Here is a 13,078-nt window from a genome sequence, read left to right as displayed (position 1 = left end):
GGCTCTGATATCTAGCACTCAGTGGCGATGCTTGCCTACCAACAAGGCCACAGGTTCCATCTCCACCACAGGGAGGAAGTCCCACCCCAGCCATACCATGTGACCCCAGGGGTAGTTCATGAAGAGACCAAGCTAACCTTGGCTGACCAAAGCTGAAGTAGAGTGATTACCCTGGGGTTGAGGCTGGGTTGCATGGGAATGGTGAAAACCTTTGCACACCTTCACTTCCGTGTTGCATACAAGGCCATGACTATATGCACGGAGGTAATGAGGGTTTGCGTTCTACTTGTATATAAATCTACCTAGCCTCTTTTAATGGGGTTTGCAGGAGATTGTTTCTTCTTTTACCGATTCTTTGTGTATTTACCCAGTGCTTGGGGATCTAACCCAGGACCTTTTTGCTAGGCAGGAACTGAGCTGCAGCCCTTCAGTGGTTCCCTGCCTCCCCCTCCAAAGGGATTTTTTTTTCTTAATGCACCAGGGGCAGAGCGCTGGAAGCATGCCAGGCAGACCCTAGAGGCCAAGGCAGCTGGCCCTGGGCCATGCCTTAACATGCACATTCCTTGGCTACCTCTGCCCCCTCTGTCCCCGGGGCTCCATCCTTCCTCCTTCACTCCTAAGTAGTAGTAAGTGACCCGGGCCTAGGGGTTGCTGACCAGTGTAGCATGGCCCTTCTGGGTGTGCCTGTTTGGAGGACATCTAGTGCTGATCAAGCTTATCTTGGTCACATAGCCTCCCTCTTTTATTTTCTCCCTTCACATCCCAAGACTTCCTGCTTCCCGGCTCTCCGGTAGCTTCAGCGGGTCTCGGGCTCTGGTCTTCTCCCGAGAGCCAGTCTTGATAAGAACCTACTTTTGCCTGGGCTTGCTCTTATCTGTCCTCCACAACCCATCCTTGTCGCCACCTTTTAGCATCATCCGACACTGGTCCTGTTCCTCGCCGACCTGGGGCTTCCTTTAATCTTCAGATATTCCCCCTATGGTTCCTTGCCAGTGCCTGGGGGGTAGAGGGCCCTGAGACAACCGGTGGCAAGAGCTCCTCTGGAGCAGGGCGGAAAGTGAGGGGTACGAATCTTTCCCACCTCCCAACCTCAGACGCCCGAAGGAATGGAGTCGGGTCCACGCACTTCCTAAGTGCGGGGTATAGGTCAGTGTGCTTTCCATCCACGGTGCCCTCCCTGGGAAGAGCGTTAGGAGCCTCATTTCTCTGAGGCAGAAGCCGCGGTACGAGGTAGGAAAGGAGGCATGTGGTTGCCTGGATCTGAACAGCAACTTCCCCGGGGAAACGCCCTATTTAGGCTGCGGGGGCCCACGGCTCCGCCACACCCTCTCCAGAGTTCCCTCCGGCTCCCTGGCCCAGAGGGGTGCGGGGCTGGCTGTCGTCGGGGAGGACCACTCCGGGGAGGCGGCGACAAAGCCCCGCGTGGCAGAAGCGGCAGTGCTGGAGACTCGGGCCTCGAGGCGCAGCCCCCCGCGGCGCGCGCAAACTGCTCGGAACTACTTCAGCGGAGCGGCTGCGGGGCGAGAGTTCCAGTAGCGGCCGCACAGGGATCCGAGGCGAGTAGGGGCCGCCACAGAGCCGCGGAGAGCCGCGGGCACGGCCACGTGCTCCCCGCCGGGCTCGCACGCTCAGACGCGCCGGGGCCGCGGGGGCCACCGGCAGGCACGCGCGCCCCCCGCGCGCACACACTCCCGGGCACGCACGCTGGACGCCCCGCCCTCCCGCCGCGCCCCGCCCTCCCGCGCGCCCCGCCACGCCCCCGCGGCGCCGGTCGTCGCCCTCCTATTGGCTGGCAGGAGCATGACGCGCGGCGCCCAGCCCCGCCCCTCGTCAGTCACTCGGCGGAGGCGGCGCTGGCGGGGACTAGTCTCGTCCGGAGACTGGCGGCGGCAGCGGCGGCGGCGGCGGCGGCCGGAGCTCGAGCCCAGCGGCGGAGGGCGGGCGGGCGGGCGGCGCGGGAGGGCGGGGGCCGCTCCGCGACGCTGCGGACCGCGCTTCTCCTCTGAGCGGCGGCGCGCACAGCTGTGGGGCGCCGGGGGCCAGCCCGTCCATGACCATGGGCGACAAGAAGAGCCCGACCAGGTACCTGCCGGGCGCCGAGGGGGCGGAAGGGGAGGGCGGCCGCGGCGGGCGGGGACGCCGGCGACTAGGCCGGAGCGGCCGCGCGGGGGAGGCGCGCTAAGATGGAGACCCGGGGGCGGAGGGAGGCGGTGTCGCTCCGCTCGGGCCGGCGGCCGTGCGCGCCGCAGCCATGGCGGCTCCTCCTCAGCCGCCCTCCGCCGTCGCCGCTCCGCCCAGACAAAGGGAGATTTAACCAGGTGGGGCGGGCGGGAGGGCGCGAGCAGGGGCGGGCAGCGCGCGGCGCCGGCCCCCTCCGCGCCGCCGCCCGGCCGTCCCGGCTGCCCGCCGCCTTCGGGATCCGGCCCGCGGCCCGCGCCGCGCCCCCGCCGCCCCGCGCTCGCGCCCACGAGTCGGCCCGCTTCCTGCGCCCGGCGCGGCCCCGCGTGAGCCGTCGCCGCCAGGCGCTCGGTTCCCGGGGCCGGAGGGGGCGCCCGGCTCCGCGCTGCCGGTCGGCCTCAGGTCCCGGTGCCCGCCAGTGGGGTGGATGGGTGGTCGCCGCGAGAAGTTTCCAGCGTCGGATTCCTGTGAAATGACGACGGCTCACCAGCGCCTATTTCTCTCCTCTCTCCATCCTCCCTTCGGTTCGTCCTCGGAAGGCCAAAAAGACAAGCGAAACCTGCTGCAGACGAAGGCTTTTGGGATTGTAGCGTCTGCACCTTCAGGAACAGCGCCGAAGCCTTTAAATGCAGCATCTGCGATGTGCGGAAAGGCACCTCCACCAGGTACTGGAAGGCCAATGTGTTAGCTTTTGTTGAAAGACTTGTTCTGGCTGAATCTATTTGTTGTGCAGAGGAGAGGGGAGTCGTACTTTTATTATTATTGATCGCCCTCTTGCCAACTTGTTGATTACGACCCCTTTTTGCGTTTGGGGAGTGGGGGATGTGGTAGGGTCGCTTGCCTTTTCAAGTTGGGTGCAGTGCCTCGTGCTACAATAAAGGATTTATGGGAGGGAATTTTCCCATTTTTTTCGTCTTGTTTCGGACAGACACTGGATTTATTTGACATTTGCATCCTTTAACTTGTTGGTATTGGTTCCCAAAGGGGAGAGAGGAAGTGGGGATACCACTGTGAGTTGTAGTACATTAGACCTTTTTGTTTTTGCCGTGTGCAGAGTGGTTTAAATTTGTCCGGAATTAGTTTTTTTCCTGAGTTTAATGGTGTTCTGGTAGTACAATAAGACTGGGTTGTGCCTTTTTCTGTCTTGAGTTGCAAATGTATCTTTTTTGTACTTGAAGATAAATATTGGAGGGTTGGAAAGTGCATAGGGGGTGCTGATGTCTTTTTTGTTATTAGCCTATGCAGAATGGTGAAGTGTGAAATGTTGAGGCGAATAGAGTTTTGAAGTTTGCGTGTAATGGTTTTGTATTAAAACATCGAAAGGCTTTCTTTTATATTGAGATGAGAGCGGTTGATAGCATATGATAGCAAGTGAGTTGGAACCCCTAGAGGTAACATTAAAATAGACTAAGATAAAATGTAAAAACCGATATAGTCTGCCAGGTGTCTTGCCTTTTATTTGGGATTTCTGTTGCTAAACAAAAAAGAGCTAAGTTACTGTGTTCTTGCTGTCCTTGAAGGGACTGTCTTTAGAGCACATGTGAAAGTGAGAGCGAGGTTAGGACCTTTCAGGAGTTGAGGTTGATGGCCGAAAGTTTGATTTCAGCAGGTGCGTGCTTTTGAGTTGGTGGCATCCCAGTATGACTGTGGTTCCACCTGGATATTGAGTGACGCCTCCTGCCTGGGTCTCATTGCCTTACTTTCACTTGGGATTAAGGAGACTCACCTGCAAGTTTGTAACTAGAATGAATTGCCCCAGTTACTGGTAGACTGTTTTTGATTTTCACTAACTCTTAAGAAATGATATTTTTTTTTGAATCAAGACTCAAGAACTGAAATTTATTTCCTCTTAAGTACTTTTCTCTACTAAGATATCATCTCACGATGTTTGGAGTTGATCTTGAAATGGCAATCCTGTTGCTTCAGCCTACTGAGTGGTGGGATTGTAGACCGTTTCACCACACCCAGCTAGTAGTTTTTTAAGTAAATTCATGTCAAATTCTTGTATCATAATAAATAGATTTAGCTAAATGGAAAACCCATTTCTGTGAGTTTTGTTCTGTCAGAAATCGGGGATTCCATCAGGCAGCATGAAAGTTTAGAAATGTATTTGTTACTTAAATCAATAGTAACTGTATATTATTTATGAGTAATGTTTTTTTACATGTAGAATCCCTCTGAGGGCAAAGCTCTTTATTGTGGTTTTGCTTTGAGTATTACTGTAGATGGTGTTCAAGTAAATGACCAGGAAACTAGTAAGAACTTGAGAATCGTGCTGGTAAAGAGAAACTTCAGCCAGATTCAAAAGTTTACATCTGATGTGTTGCTGGGAATAATCATCTCATATTGAAATGCTTTTTAATTTCTACTTTTATTGAAAAACCTGACTCACCAACTTTTTGGAAACACGTGAAAGGTGTTTTGTCTAAAGTTTTCAGCTCCACAGATGATAGAGATTTCAGGACATTTGAGTCTGTCACTTCAGAAAAATCATTGTTTAGGTTTTGAAGACAGATTTTACAGGTGTGAGGTCTTTAAAATACCAGTCATGATACTGTTTTTGGACAGAGCTTGTTTACTTTTTGGTTGTTACCAATACTTTTGTTTGAGATCTGTTCAGAAGTCATTAAGTGGGATGCAAGTAACATTTTGGTTCTGTTACTCATGGATTTCATGAATAAGAAGCAAATATGACCAGTATTCTGCTCTTCTAGCCAGAGTATCCCACATCTCTTGATTTCTCTGGGATATTGGCTATTAGAATATTTTCTCTTGTAGATAGTTTTGTACTTCCGAGATACCATAGGACCTCGACATTTTCTCTTTCATAGTGTTAATTAGGTAGCAGTAGAAAATTTAATTTGGGTGGTGGTGGTGCACGCATTTAATTCCAGCACTTGGGAGGCAGAGGCAGGTGAATCTCTGTGCATTCAAGACCAGCCTGATTTACAGAGCTAGTTCCAGGTCAGGCTCCAAAGCTACACAGAGAAACCCTGTCTCAAAAAATAAACAAAAAAGAACTTAAAGGTTTTGGTTTGTTTTTGCGGTACTGGACATTTAAGTAAGGCCTACAGGAATTTCAACCCAGCCTGGTGGTTAGGGCTTGGATGGTGGGTAATAGATGAAAATTGGCAATTTTGAAGTAGTGTTTGCCGACACACATGGTTTGTTGCTTTGAGCTAGTGTTTTAACAGCCTTATCTGGTTAGCTGGCCAGTAGTTATTGTGGAGTTGTTAATTAGTCTTGTCTTTTTTGCTGCTGGAATTAACCAGTCAACCCATGAAAAAGCTTTAAATTAGTGGTAGTCCAATAGGACACAGCCTTTGAATAGGGTTGGAAAATAACTATCCATCATCTAAAGAGCATTTATGAGCTTCCTACAATGTGAAGGAAGCAGCTGAAGGGATGGAGAGGTGTGAAAAGGATGGTATAGAACATGTACCCAGGTAAACTAATCCAATCTTAAAGATTGCCAAAGGTGTGTAAAGTGGGATTGGAACAGCCTGGCGTGGGAATCAACTAGAAGGAACCCTTCTCCCCATTTCTTCTGGAAAAGGAAAATTGATTTCTACAAAATCAGTTGCCAGCTTTTTACTTGTGTTGTGATGTGCAGTAGCATTTTTAACTCTGCAAGTAGATAGCATAGGGATTTTGTGGAGTGACATAGAGCAGAGTGAAAGGGACAGAAAAGCCCCAAGGGAAAAGGAGTAGACACTGACTAATCTAGTGGGGTGGTCTGGGAGAAGACCTCTTTATACATTTGTTCATTTATTGTTTGTGAATGATCCTGCTGGGCTAAGGTCTGTATTTAGAGATAGTTCTGAAGTACATGTTGGGTCTGTAATGTTTTTCTTTTTTTAAATAATAGCTTTATTTTTACTTTATGTGCATTGGTTGCTGTTTTGCCTGCATGTATTTATGTGTGAGGGTGTCAGATCCTGTAGATCTGGAGTTGGACAGTTGTGAGAGCTGCTATGGGGCGCTGGGGATTGAACCTGGGTCCTCAGTGCTTTTAGCCACTGAGCCATCTCTCCAGCCTCATGGGTCTGTTAATTCTTAGAGTAGAATCCAGAATGGCCTGTAACTGACTATGTATCCTAGGCTGGCTTTGAACTTCTTGGCCCTTTCTTGCTAGTCTCTTTAGTTTTTGGGTATTATAGCTGTGTGCCATGAAATCTGGCCTTCTCTAGTCTATAATTTCTTTCTTAACCATTTTTGATTTCTTTTAAAAAGTTATTTTTTATTTTTAGTTATGTTAGTTGTGCATGTGAGCAAAGGCATCAGATTTCTCAGACCAGCTGGAGTTAAAGGTGATTGTTAGCTGCCTGATACAGGTGTTGGGAATTGAACTCTGGTCCTCTTGAATCCTTAAGTGCTTTTAACCACTGAGGGAACTCTCCAGCTTGTGATTTTTTTTAAAAAGAGCTTTATTGGAGGCATGCTTTACATATTAACATTCACTCATCATGAGTGCAATTAAGAGATTTTTCTAAAGTCATTTGAAAAAGTGCAATTGTCACCAAAATTCCACATTTTAGAACATTGTCATACTATCAATTAATTTCCTTTTCCCACATCATTGACACATAGCAAAGTTAACAGTGGATCCTAAAGTGGTTGTGGACTGCTGGAAGATTGTCTCCCCACCATGGTGGTACATCCAGCTTGCAAAGATGTGGAGATAAAGGAGCATTTTTTGTATGTATAAGATGGCAGGTGTGTGGGAGAGAAACATGATCCCTTTCTTAGGTGATAGCTTGAAGTATTTCTTGTCATCCTGCTGTTAATGAAAGAGGGAAGAAAGTAAAGTATTACAAATGCATGAACTATAGGATAACTTCCTAGACTTGGTGATAAACTGATTTTGCAACTTTGATTTTTCTCTGAAATATTCTCTTTTAAAATAGACCGTTGCCATATATTCTTGCCAGTGACTGTTTCTTTGCTAATAGTGCTATATCTTTTTCTCTGCTACTTAAAAGTCAGTTGAGTAATTGGAAATGTTTTGGATCAATTACTATAGATTTAGAGCTTCATTGTTTTTATCTCCAGATTTTTTTAACATTTCTTTTATGTGTGTGCACTCTGTGATGTACGTGGAGGGCAGAGAACACCTTAGACAAGTTGGATTCTCTCTTTCCACCCTACCTGTCCTGGCCATCCTTACATCTGCAAAGTTATGCACATCTCTGTCAACCTTTTGCTTGTTTTTTCCAGACAGGGTTTCCCTGTGTAGTCCTGGAACTCACTGTTGTAGACTACACTGGCCTTGAACTCAGATATCTTCCTGCCTTCCTAGTGCTGGGACTAATTTCTCAGCATTCCTGTCTTTATCATATGCCATATTTTATCCCAATATTGAATTGAAAATCTTATTAAACCCTGGTTATTTACATACTGTGAAAAGTTTATTTACATACTGTGAAGAGTTTACTGTTTTTAGAAACTTATGGACAGTAGAAAAAAAATTTTAAGCTGCTACAGTTGTAGAGAAATAACTATCTTTACAGAAGGAGGTACTCCGGATGTTGAATTTAAAGAATCTTGAGAAGTGACTTGTGTGTTCCTTCGAGAGCTTTGGGAGTTTTGGGTGTGTAACTTTGGACTTTCCTTACAATGATATCCTGACAACTCAGTCTGTTGAGAAGTCACTAAGTACTACAGAAGTTTTGTGGAAAAACCACAATATAGTTATGATCTTTGATAGGACCAAAGTGCATCTGTCAGGACATTTCGGATAGGAAGACTTCCAGGCTTTGTACCCATATTTCCTGAGAATCCACAACTGGTTTTGTTCCTTGAGTCACGAGTCACATTGGCTTCATTGTAATGTTTATGTTTAATAAAAATACTCTATAAAATGCATTTCAAAAATTTCCTCTGTGTTCTAAATCATCAAACTTTAGCAAACCTTTCAAGCTGATTGTTCCTTTCAAAGAGGGTGGGGGTTGGGGAGGCTGTTCAAGATTACTCTTACCAGACATTGAGTAATAATTTATTTTGTATTTATTATTGTATTGAACTTACTGATTCATTGCTACTGACTTGATCTTATGTATACTTGGTGGACCTTTAATTTAATTTACCTGATAATTTGACAAGAGCTGTCTGGGTTTTGTGTATGCACAGTGGTGCAAAAGGCAGGCAAAGTTCCTGTTCTCATAGAGCTTGAAGTACTATGGAAAGGGAAGAGAAAATATATAAACAGAGAACTGATGTCATTCAGCTCTTACTGGTGGATGTCCTCAAGAGTGTGGTAAGAGCATAGCTGAGTGAGGGATGGTGGAGGCTCCTCTACAGACAGACAGTGCTGCCATCTGTATTTCCCTGTTTAGGTGTGGTGATGTTGCTGTTTTGTTGCTTTATGCGGTTTAGCTTTTTAGTTTGGATGATGTTTACATTGCCAGCTTTGGGGTCCTAGGGAACTCATCTTAGTTGTATGTTGTATATTAAATGCAGGCCAGCTAACATCCTTCAGTGTTTTTTAATTACCAGGATAGGAGATATACACTACTGTATTTCTGGACTGTTTATGTGGCAGGCATCTATTATGCATTTCAGTAGGTGCTGAAGAACTCCAGGGTTCAGAAACCTTAGCAAAAGGACTAGCAGAACCAGCTTTTTTACTAAGTGCTCAGAGTAGTAGGGTTCTGCATGTGATCTGATAAAGATATTGTGTGTGTCTCTGGCCTGTTTTCTCTTGTGTTCCCTCATCATAACTTTTTCTCCTTGTGGTATTGTCTTTGCTCCCCTAAAGTAGTACCTGCTTTACCTGTTGGTAGTGTACAAGTACAGAGGTTTGATGAACTTCTACAAAGTGAGTACATGTTTGTAACTTGGTGTTCCAGATTCTTCATCAGATTGTTAGGAGAATATTCCCAGAAACCCCTTGTATACTGCCTCTTGTTTTATCATTGGGGTGATTAGTTTCCCTTATGTTTTAATTCTGGTTGAGTGGGTTCCTAAGCCGTTACTCACTGCTGACAAAATTCAACTACAATGCTGTGAGCAGTTCTTGTTTATTTTACTGTTTTATTCTCAGGCCATGTGAGCAGACCCCTCTCTGAGCACCTGCCCTCAGACTATCCCTTTTGTATCTCCAGTCTGTCCTCTCTTTTTGGCATTTACTTATTTAGGTGGAGTCTCTCTACTGTGTAGATCAGCATCTCAGATCTTCTTGTCTTTGCCTACAGGTGTGGTATCCTTTTATGTGAACTGACTAAAAGGTGTGAAACTTCTAGAGGTCATAAGGGAGTTGATTCCCACCTCTCACTGGCTGTATTGTTTAGCAGTCTTTTCTTTGTATTTCTGAGGCACAATCTCAGCTAGCTCAGGCTGGCCTTGAACAGTTAGTTCTTTTGCCCCAGCCTCACAAATGCTTAAGTCTCTTGTATGTATGTGCCACCATACCTGTCTAGGCTCATCAGTCACTGCTGTTTCTAACCATTGATTAATAAGTAAATGGAGAACTTCACCTTCCAGGAAACAATAGCCAGTGAGAACCAAGTGAAGTAACTGTGATGGTCATGGCGTGAGGGAGCATGCTTGCTTAGAGTGGAAACAGCTTTTTCCTTGAAGAAGGCCTCATTGGTTTTGTATGTAATATTGGTTGTATAGACTAACTTATGCTGGTCTTGAATTCAGGATTCTCAGCCTCCTTGCTTGGATTAATGGACCACAGCTGGACTGTGCCACTATACATCCTGTTACTCTTTAGTACTTAGGATCGAATCCAGGGCCTCAAGCATGTAGGCAAGTGTTTGTGCAATTGAACAACATCTCAGTTCATCTACTTTCTCCTCCAAATGCTTGCATTCCCAGAGGTGGGTTATTTATTATTAGTCTCTAATCATCATTGTCATCATTAATCTCTCATCATTACCTCCATGCTTGTATACATAAGACAAACAAATATACCTGCTTTCTGGACTGCTTCTCCTTTTGAGCAGTTTAAAGACGATTCATTCCATAGGTTGAAAAAACTGAATTCTGAGTGTTTTCAAAAGGTGCCCCACAAATCACTTACAAATCCTACTTAAAATTATGTCCTGGTTCACATTCTTTTAGGAGAAAATCTAAATCATGAGTATCTCAAAGATTTTATGGTTTGGTCTTTTCCTGTGTTTCTTCAGGATTTCTGGAACTTGAAGCCTGCAATCACTCCATCTGGCCTCCATACAGAGCATGTTTGTTCATACCAAACTGGTGTTTTCTGAGTGGGGACCATGTGTCTTAATTTATACGTCCATGCGTTCTTCTCTCATTTTCTTTTTAAGGGCTTTTCTCTTTATGTTCCAGCTGATGTTTGTCTTTCTGGCTGTCTTTCCATAAAGCCTTTTTGCACCCCTCTTAGCATGCATATTATATTTGATTTACCAGTCATCTTCTGTTGTCACCTTGTTGGAGGACAGGGTGTTGGTTTTTGTCGTTTTGTTTTCCTATATTTATTAAAATACAAACTGGCACTTTCTAGGGGTTCACAGATGTCTGCTCTATAGAGCAAATGAAGGCTTGGAGAAATAGTTACAGTTCTTCTGTTTGTACTTTTGGAGATCAAAAACAGTTGCCTAATGTGCTAGAGCAACACCCCCACTGGGCCTCGGTTTTGAGTTCTAGTGAATGTTCCTTCATATATGAGGGTTTTCCTGTGTGTTTAATGTTACTGAGTTAGGTGAACATTGTCTCCCTGAAGTGTGACCCTAGGAGTAATATCATTCCTGCTTTTGTTTTCTAAACAGACACTGGGACTTGAAATGTAAGACCTAAAAGCTTGGGAGGCAGGAAGCCGTGCATTTAATAATGAAGTAGTTCCTGGAGTGCTTTTGAGCTGTGGTGCTTTGTGGCACACTTGAATGTCCTACTGTCTTAAGTCTTGTCTAAGTAGCCCAGGTGGTAGTTTTAGCAGCCAGAAGTCATTGGAAAGTCTGGAAGTGTATGGGATAAAACAGTTTTGAAAAGGAGAATTGCTTGTTTGAAAAGTGGCACCCAATGTAGCTTACAGATGGTAAAGAGAGTACTGACCAGTGTTGGAAGCCCTCTGTGCATTCTGCCTTTTTATCATGCCTATAACTTGACAGTGTGCTGACCACATATGGTACCTTCACCTTTGTACCCCTTGTTCTGTTTTGTTGAGTAATTTGGAGTAATTGCATGTGTTCTGCTGAAGTCTTGATGCATCCACTTCATTTATTTAGCTATATTTTCATTTCCATGTATTGACTGATACTATGGTGACAAAAATGAACTCAGTAAAGGCAGTTGTGGTTATTCTGTAGCATTACTCAGGAATCGAGAGTTGGGATCATGAAGTAAACAGAATTTTTAAGCAGGGTTAGATACTTTTTTTTCTTCTAGCCAATTTGGAATATCTGTTTTATCTTTTGGTTGGACCAAAAACAAACACCTCCCAAAAAACAGTGGAAGGGGCCGGGCGGTGGTGGTGGTGCACGCCTTTAATCCCGGCAGGCGGATCTCTGAGTTCCAGGCCAGGCTGGACCGACAACCTCCAAAAACGATACAGAGAAACCCTGTCTCGTAAAAACCAAAAAAAAAAAAAAAAACCCCCACAATGGAAGGGATTTAGGGGTATGTAAAAAAAACCTCTTAATGTGTTTTCTGTACAATTAAGGAGCTCCCAAAATGCAGATGAAACTTTGGTGGCCTTTGGAAGGACAAGAGATTAAAGGAATACTAGTTTCCTCAGCATGATGAATCTTACAATGTGGTGGTTAGTCATAGAGAGAAAAACTTGGACTGCTTTCTAAGAACAGCTCAGATGTCATATGTAGGCTGTGAGGTTTGCTAGCTCTTTCTTCTCTCTTACAAAAACTCAGTATTTGCTCCATGGGTATTGAAAGAATAGTCTGCTCTAAGAAGTCAGACTCTTGATTTAAGCTGCTTCACAGCTTCAAACCCAAGACTATTTAGTGGTCCACTTACCTGTAAGGAGAAGGGTGTCATTTAAACTGGTTGATTGTAAGATTCAGATTTCTTGACCAGTTCCTGGGTCATAGTTGTCTGTATGATTGATCTGTTAGTAAGTTAGAAGGTGGATAAAGACTAAAGTATAGTTGAGCTTAGTCACTACTCATGCTCAGTTCTAATTTTGAACTTGTTAAACATGGTAACTTTACATCAGCGCCTTGTAAATTAGCAGTAAATTGTGTATTTTCAATTTTGTGAGTGTATGGATATATGTACATAAGTGCAAATGCTTGCAGAAGTTAGATGTTTGAGAGGCACCTGGAGATGGAGTTACAGGGTTGTAGATTCTGGAAACCAAAATCAGGTTGTCTGGAAGAGAAGTACTTGATTTTTTTTTTAATTTTAAAATATGTAGGTATTTTGACTGCATGTATGTGTGCACCACATGCATGCCTGATGCCTGTGGAGGCCAGAAGAGGGTGCTGGATCCCCAGAACTGGAGTTAGAGATGGTTGTTAGCCACTATGTGGGGAATCAAACTTAGGTCCTCTGGAAAAGCATTCAGTGCTGAGCAGTTTCTACAGGTCACTATTAGTAAATTTTTACTGTGTGAGTAAAGAGGGATATCGGTAAAGATAAACTCTGGAAGCCATCCTTGTCCTAGTTAAGAAGAAAATAGCTTACAGGATATGTAGAGACCAAGCAAAAATGGAAGCATTCTCAGTGTCACTAATAGAAATTGTTTTTGAGGAGTCGATTCATTGGACAACAAATATTTGAGTACACTTTCCCTGGTGCTAAGGAACAAGTTTTGTAAACATTTCATGTTTTTGAATTTCTTATTGGTAGTGAAAATCCTGCGTTGTGTAGATTGTTTTTATTCTAGAAGGACTAAGATACTGAATTTTTATCAAAACCTTACCCAAACCCTCCACCGAAGAACAGATTTGTGTGCACAAGACCTCTTGAGTGTGTT

General features: G+C 45.0%; 1 protein-coding gene across 1 annotated transcript in view; it reads left to right on the top strand.

Moving 5' to 3' along the window:
- Positions 1-1,938: 1,938 nt before the first annotated feature.
- LOC101823191 (RING1 and YY1 binding protein) overlaps positions 1,939-13,078 on the top strand; it is a 48,691-nt gene continuing 37,551 nt past the window's right edge. Inside the window, exons 1-2 of the mRNA XM_040737590.1 lie at positions 1,939-2,082; positions 2,718-2,843. Coding sequence (XP_040593524.1) covers positions 2,051-2,082; positions 2,718-2,843 — 158 coding nt within the window. The 5' untranslated portion in view covers positions 1,939-2,050. The remainder of the gene's footprint in view (positions 2,083-2,717; positions 2,844-13,078) is intronic.

This window comes from Mesocricetus auratus, unplaced genomic scaffold, assembly GCF_017639785.1.
Source record: "Mesocricetus auratus isolate SY011 unplaced genomic scaffold, BCM_Maur_2.0 Super-Scaffold_100676, whole genome shotgun sequence".
NCBI lineage: Eukaryota > Metazoa > Chordata > Mammalia > Rodentia > Cricetidae > Mesocricetus > Mesocricetus auratus.
This window is presented reverse-complemented; position numbering and strand designations above follow the sequence as displayed.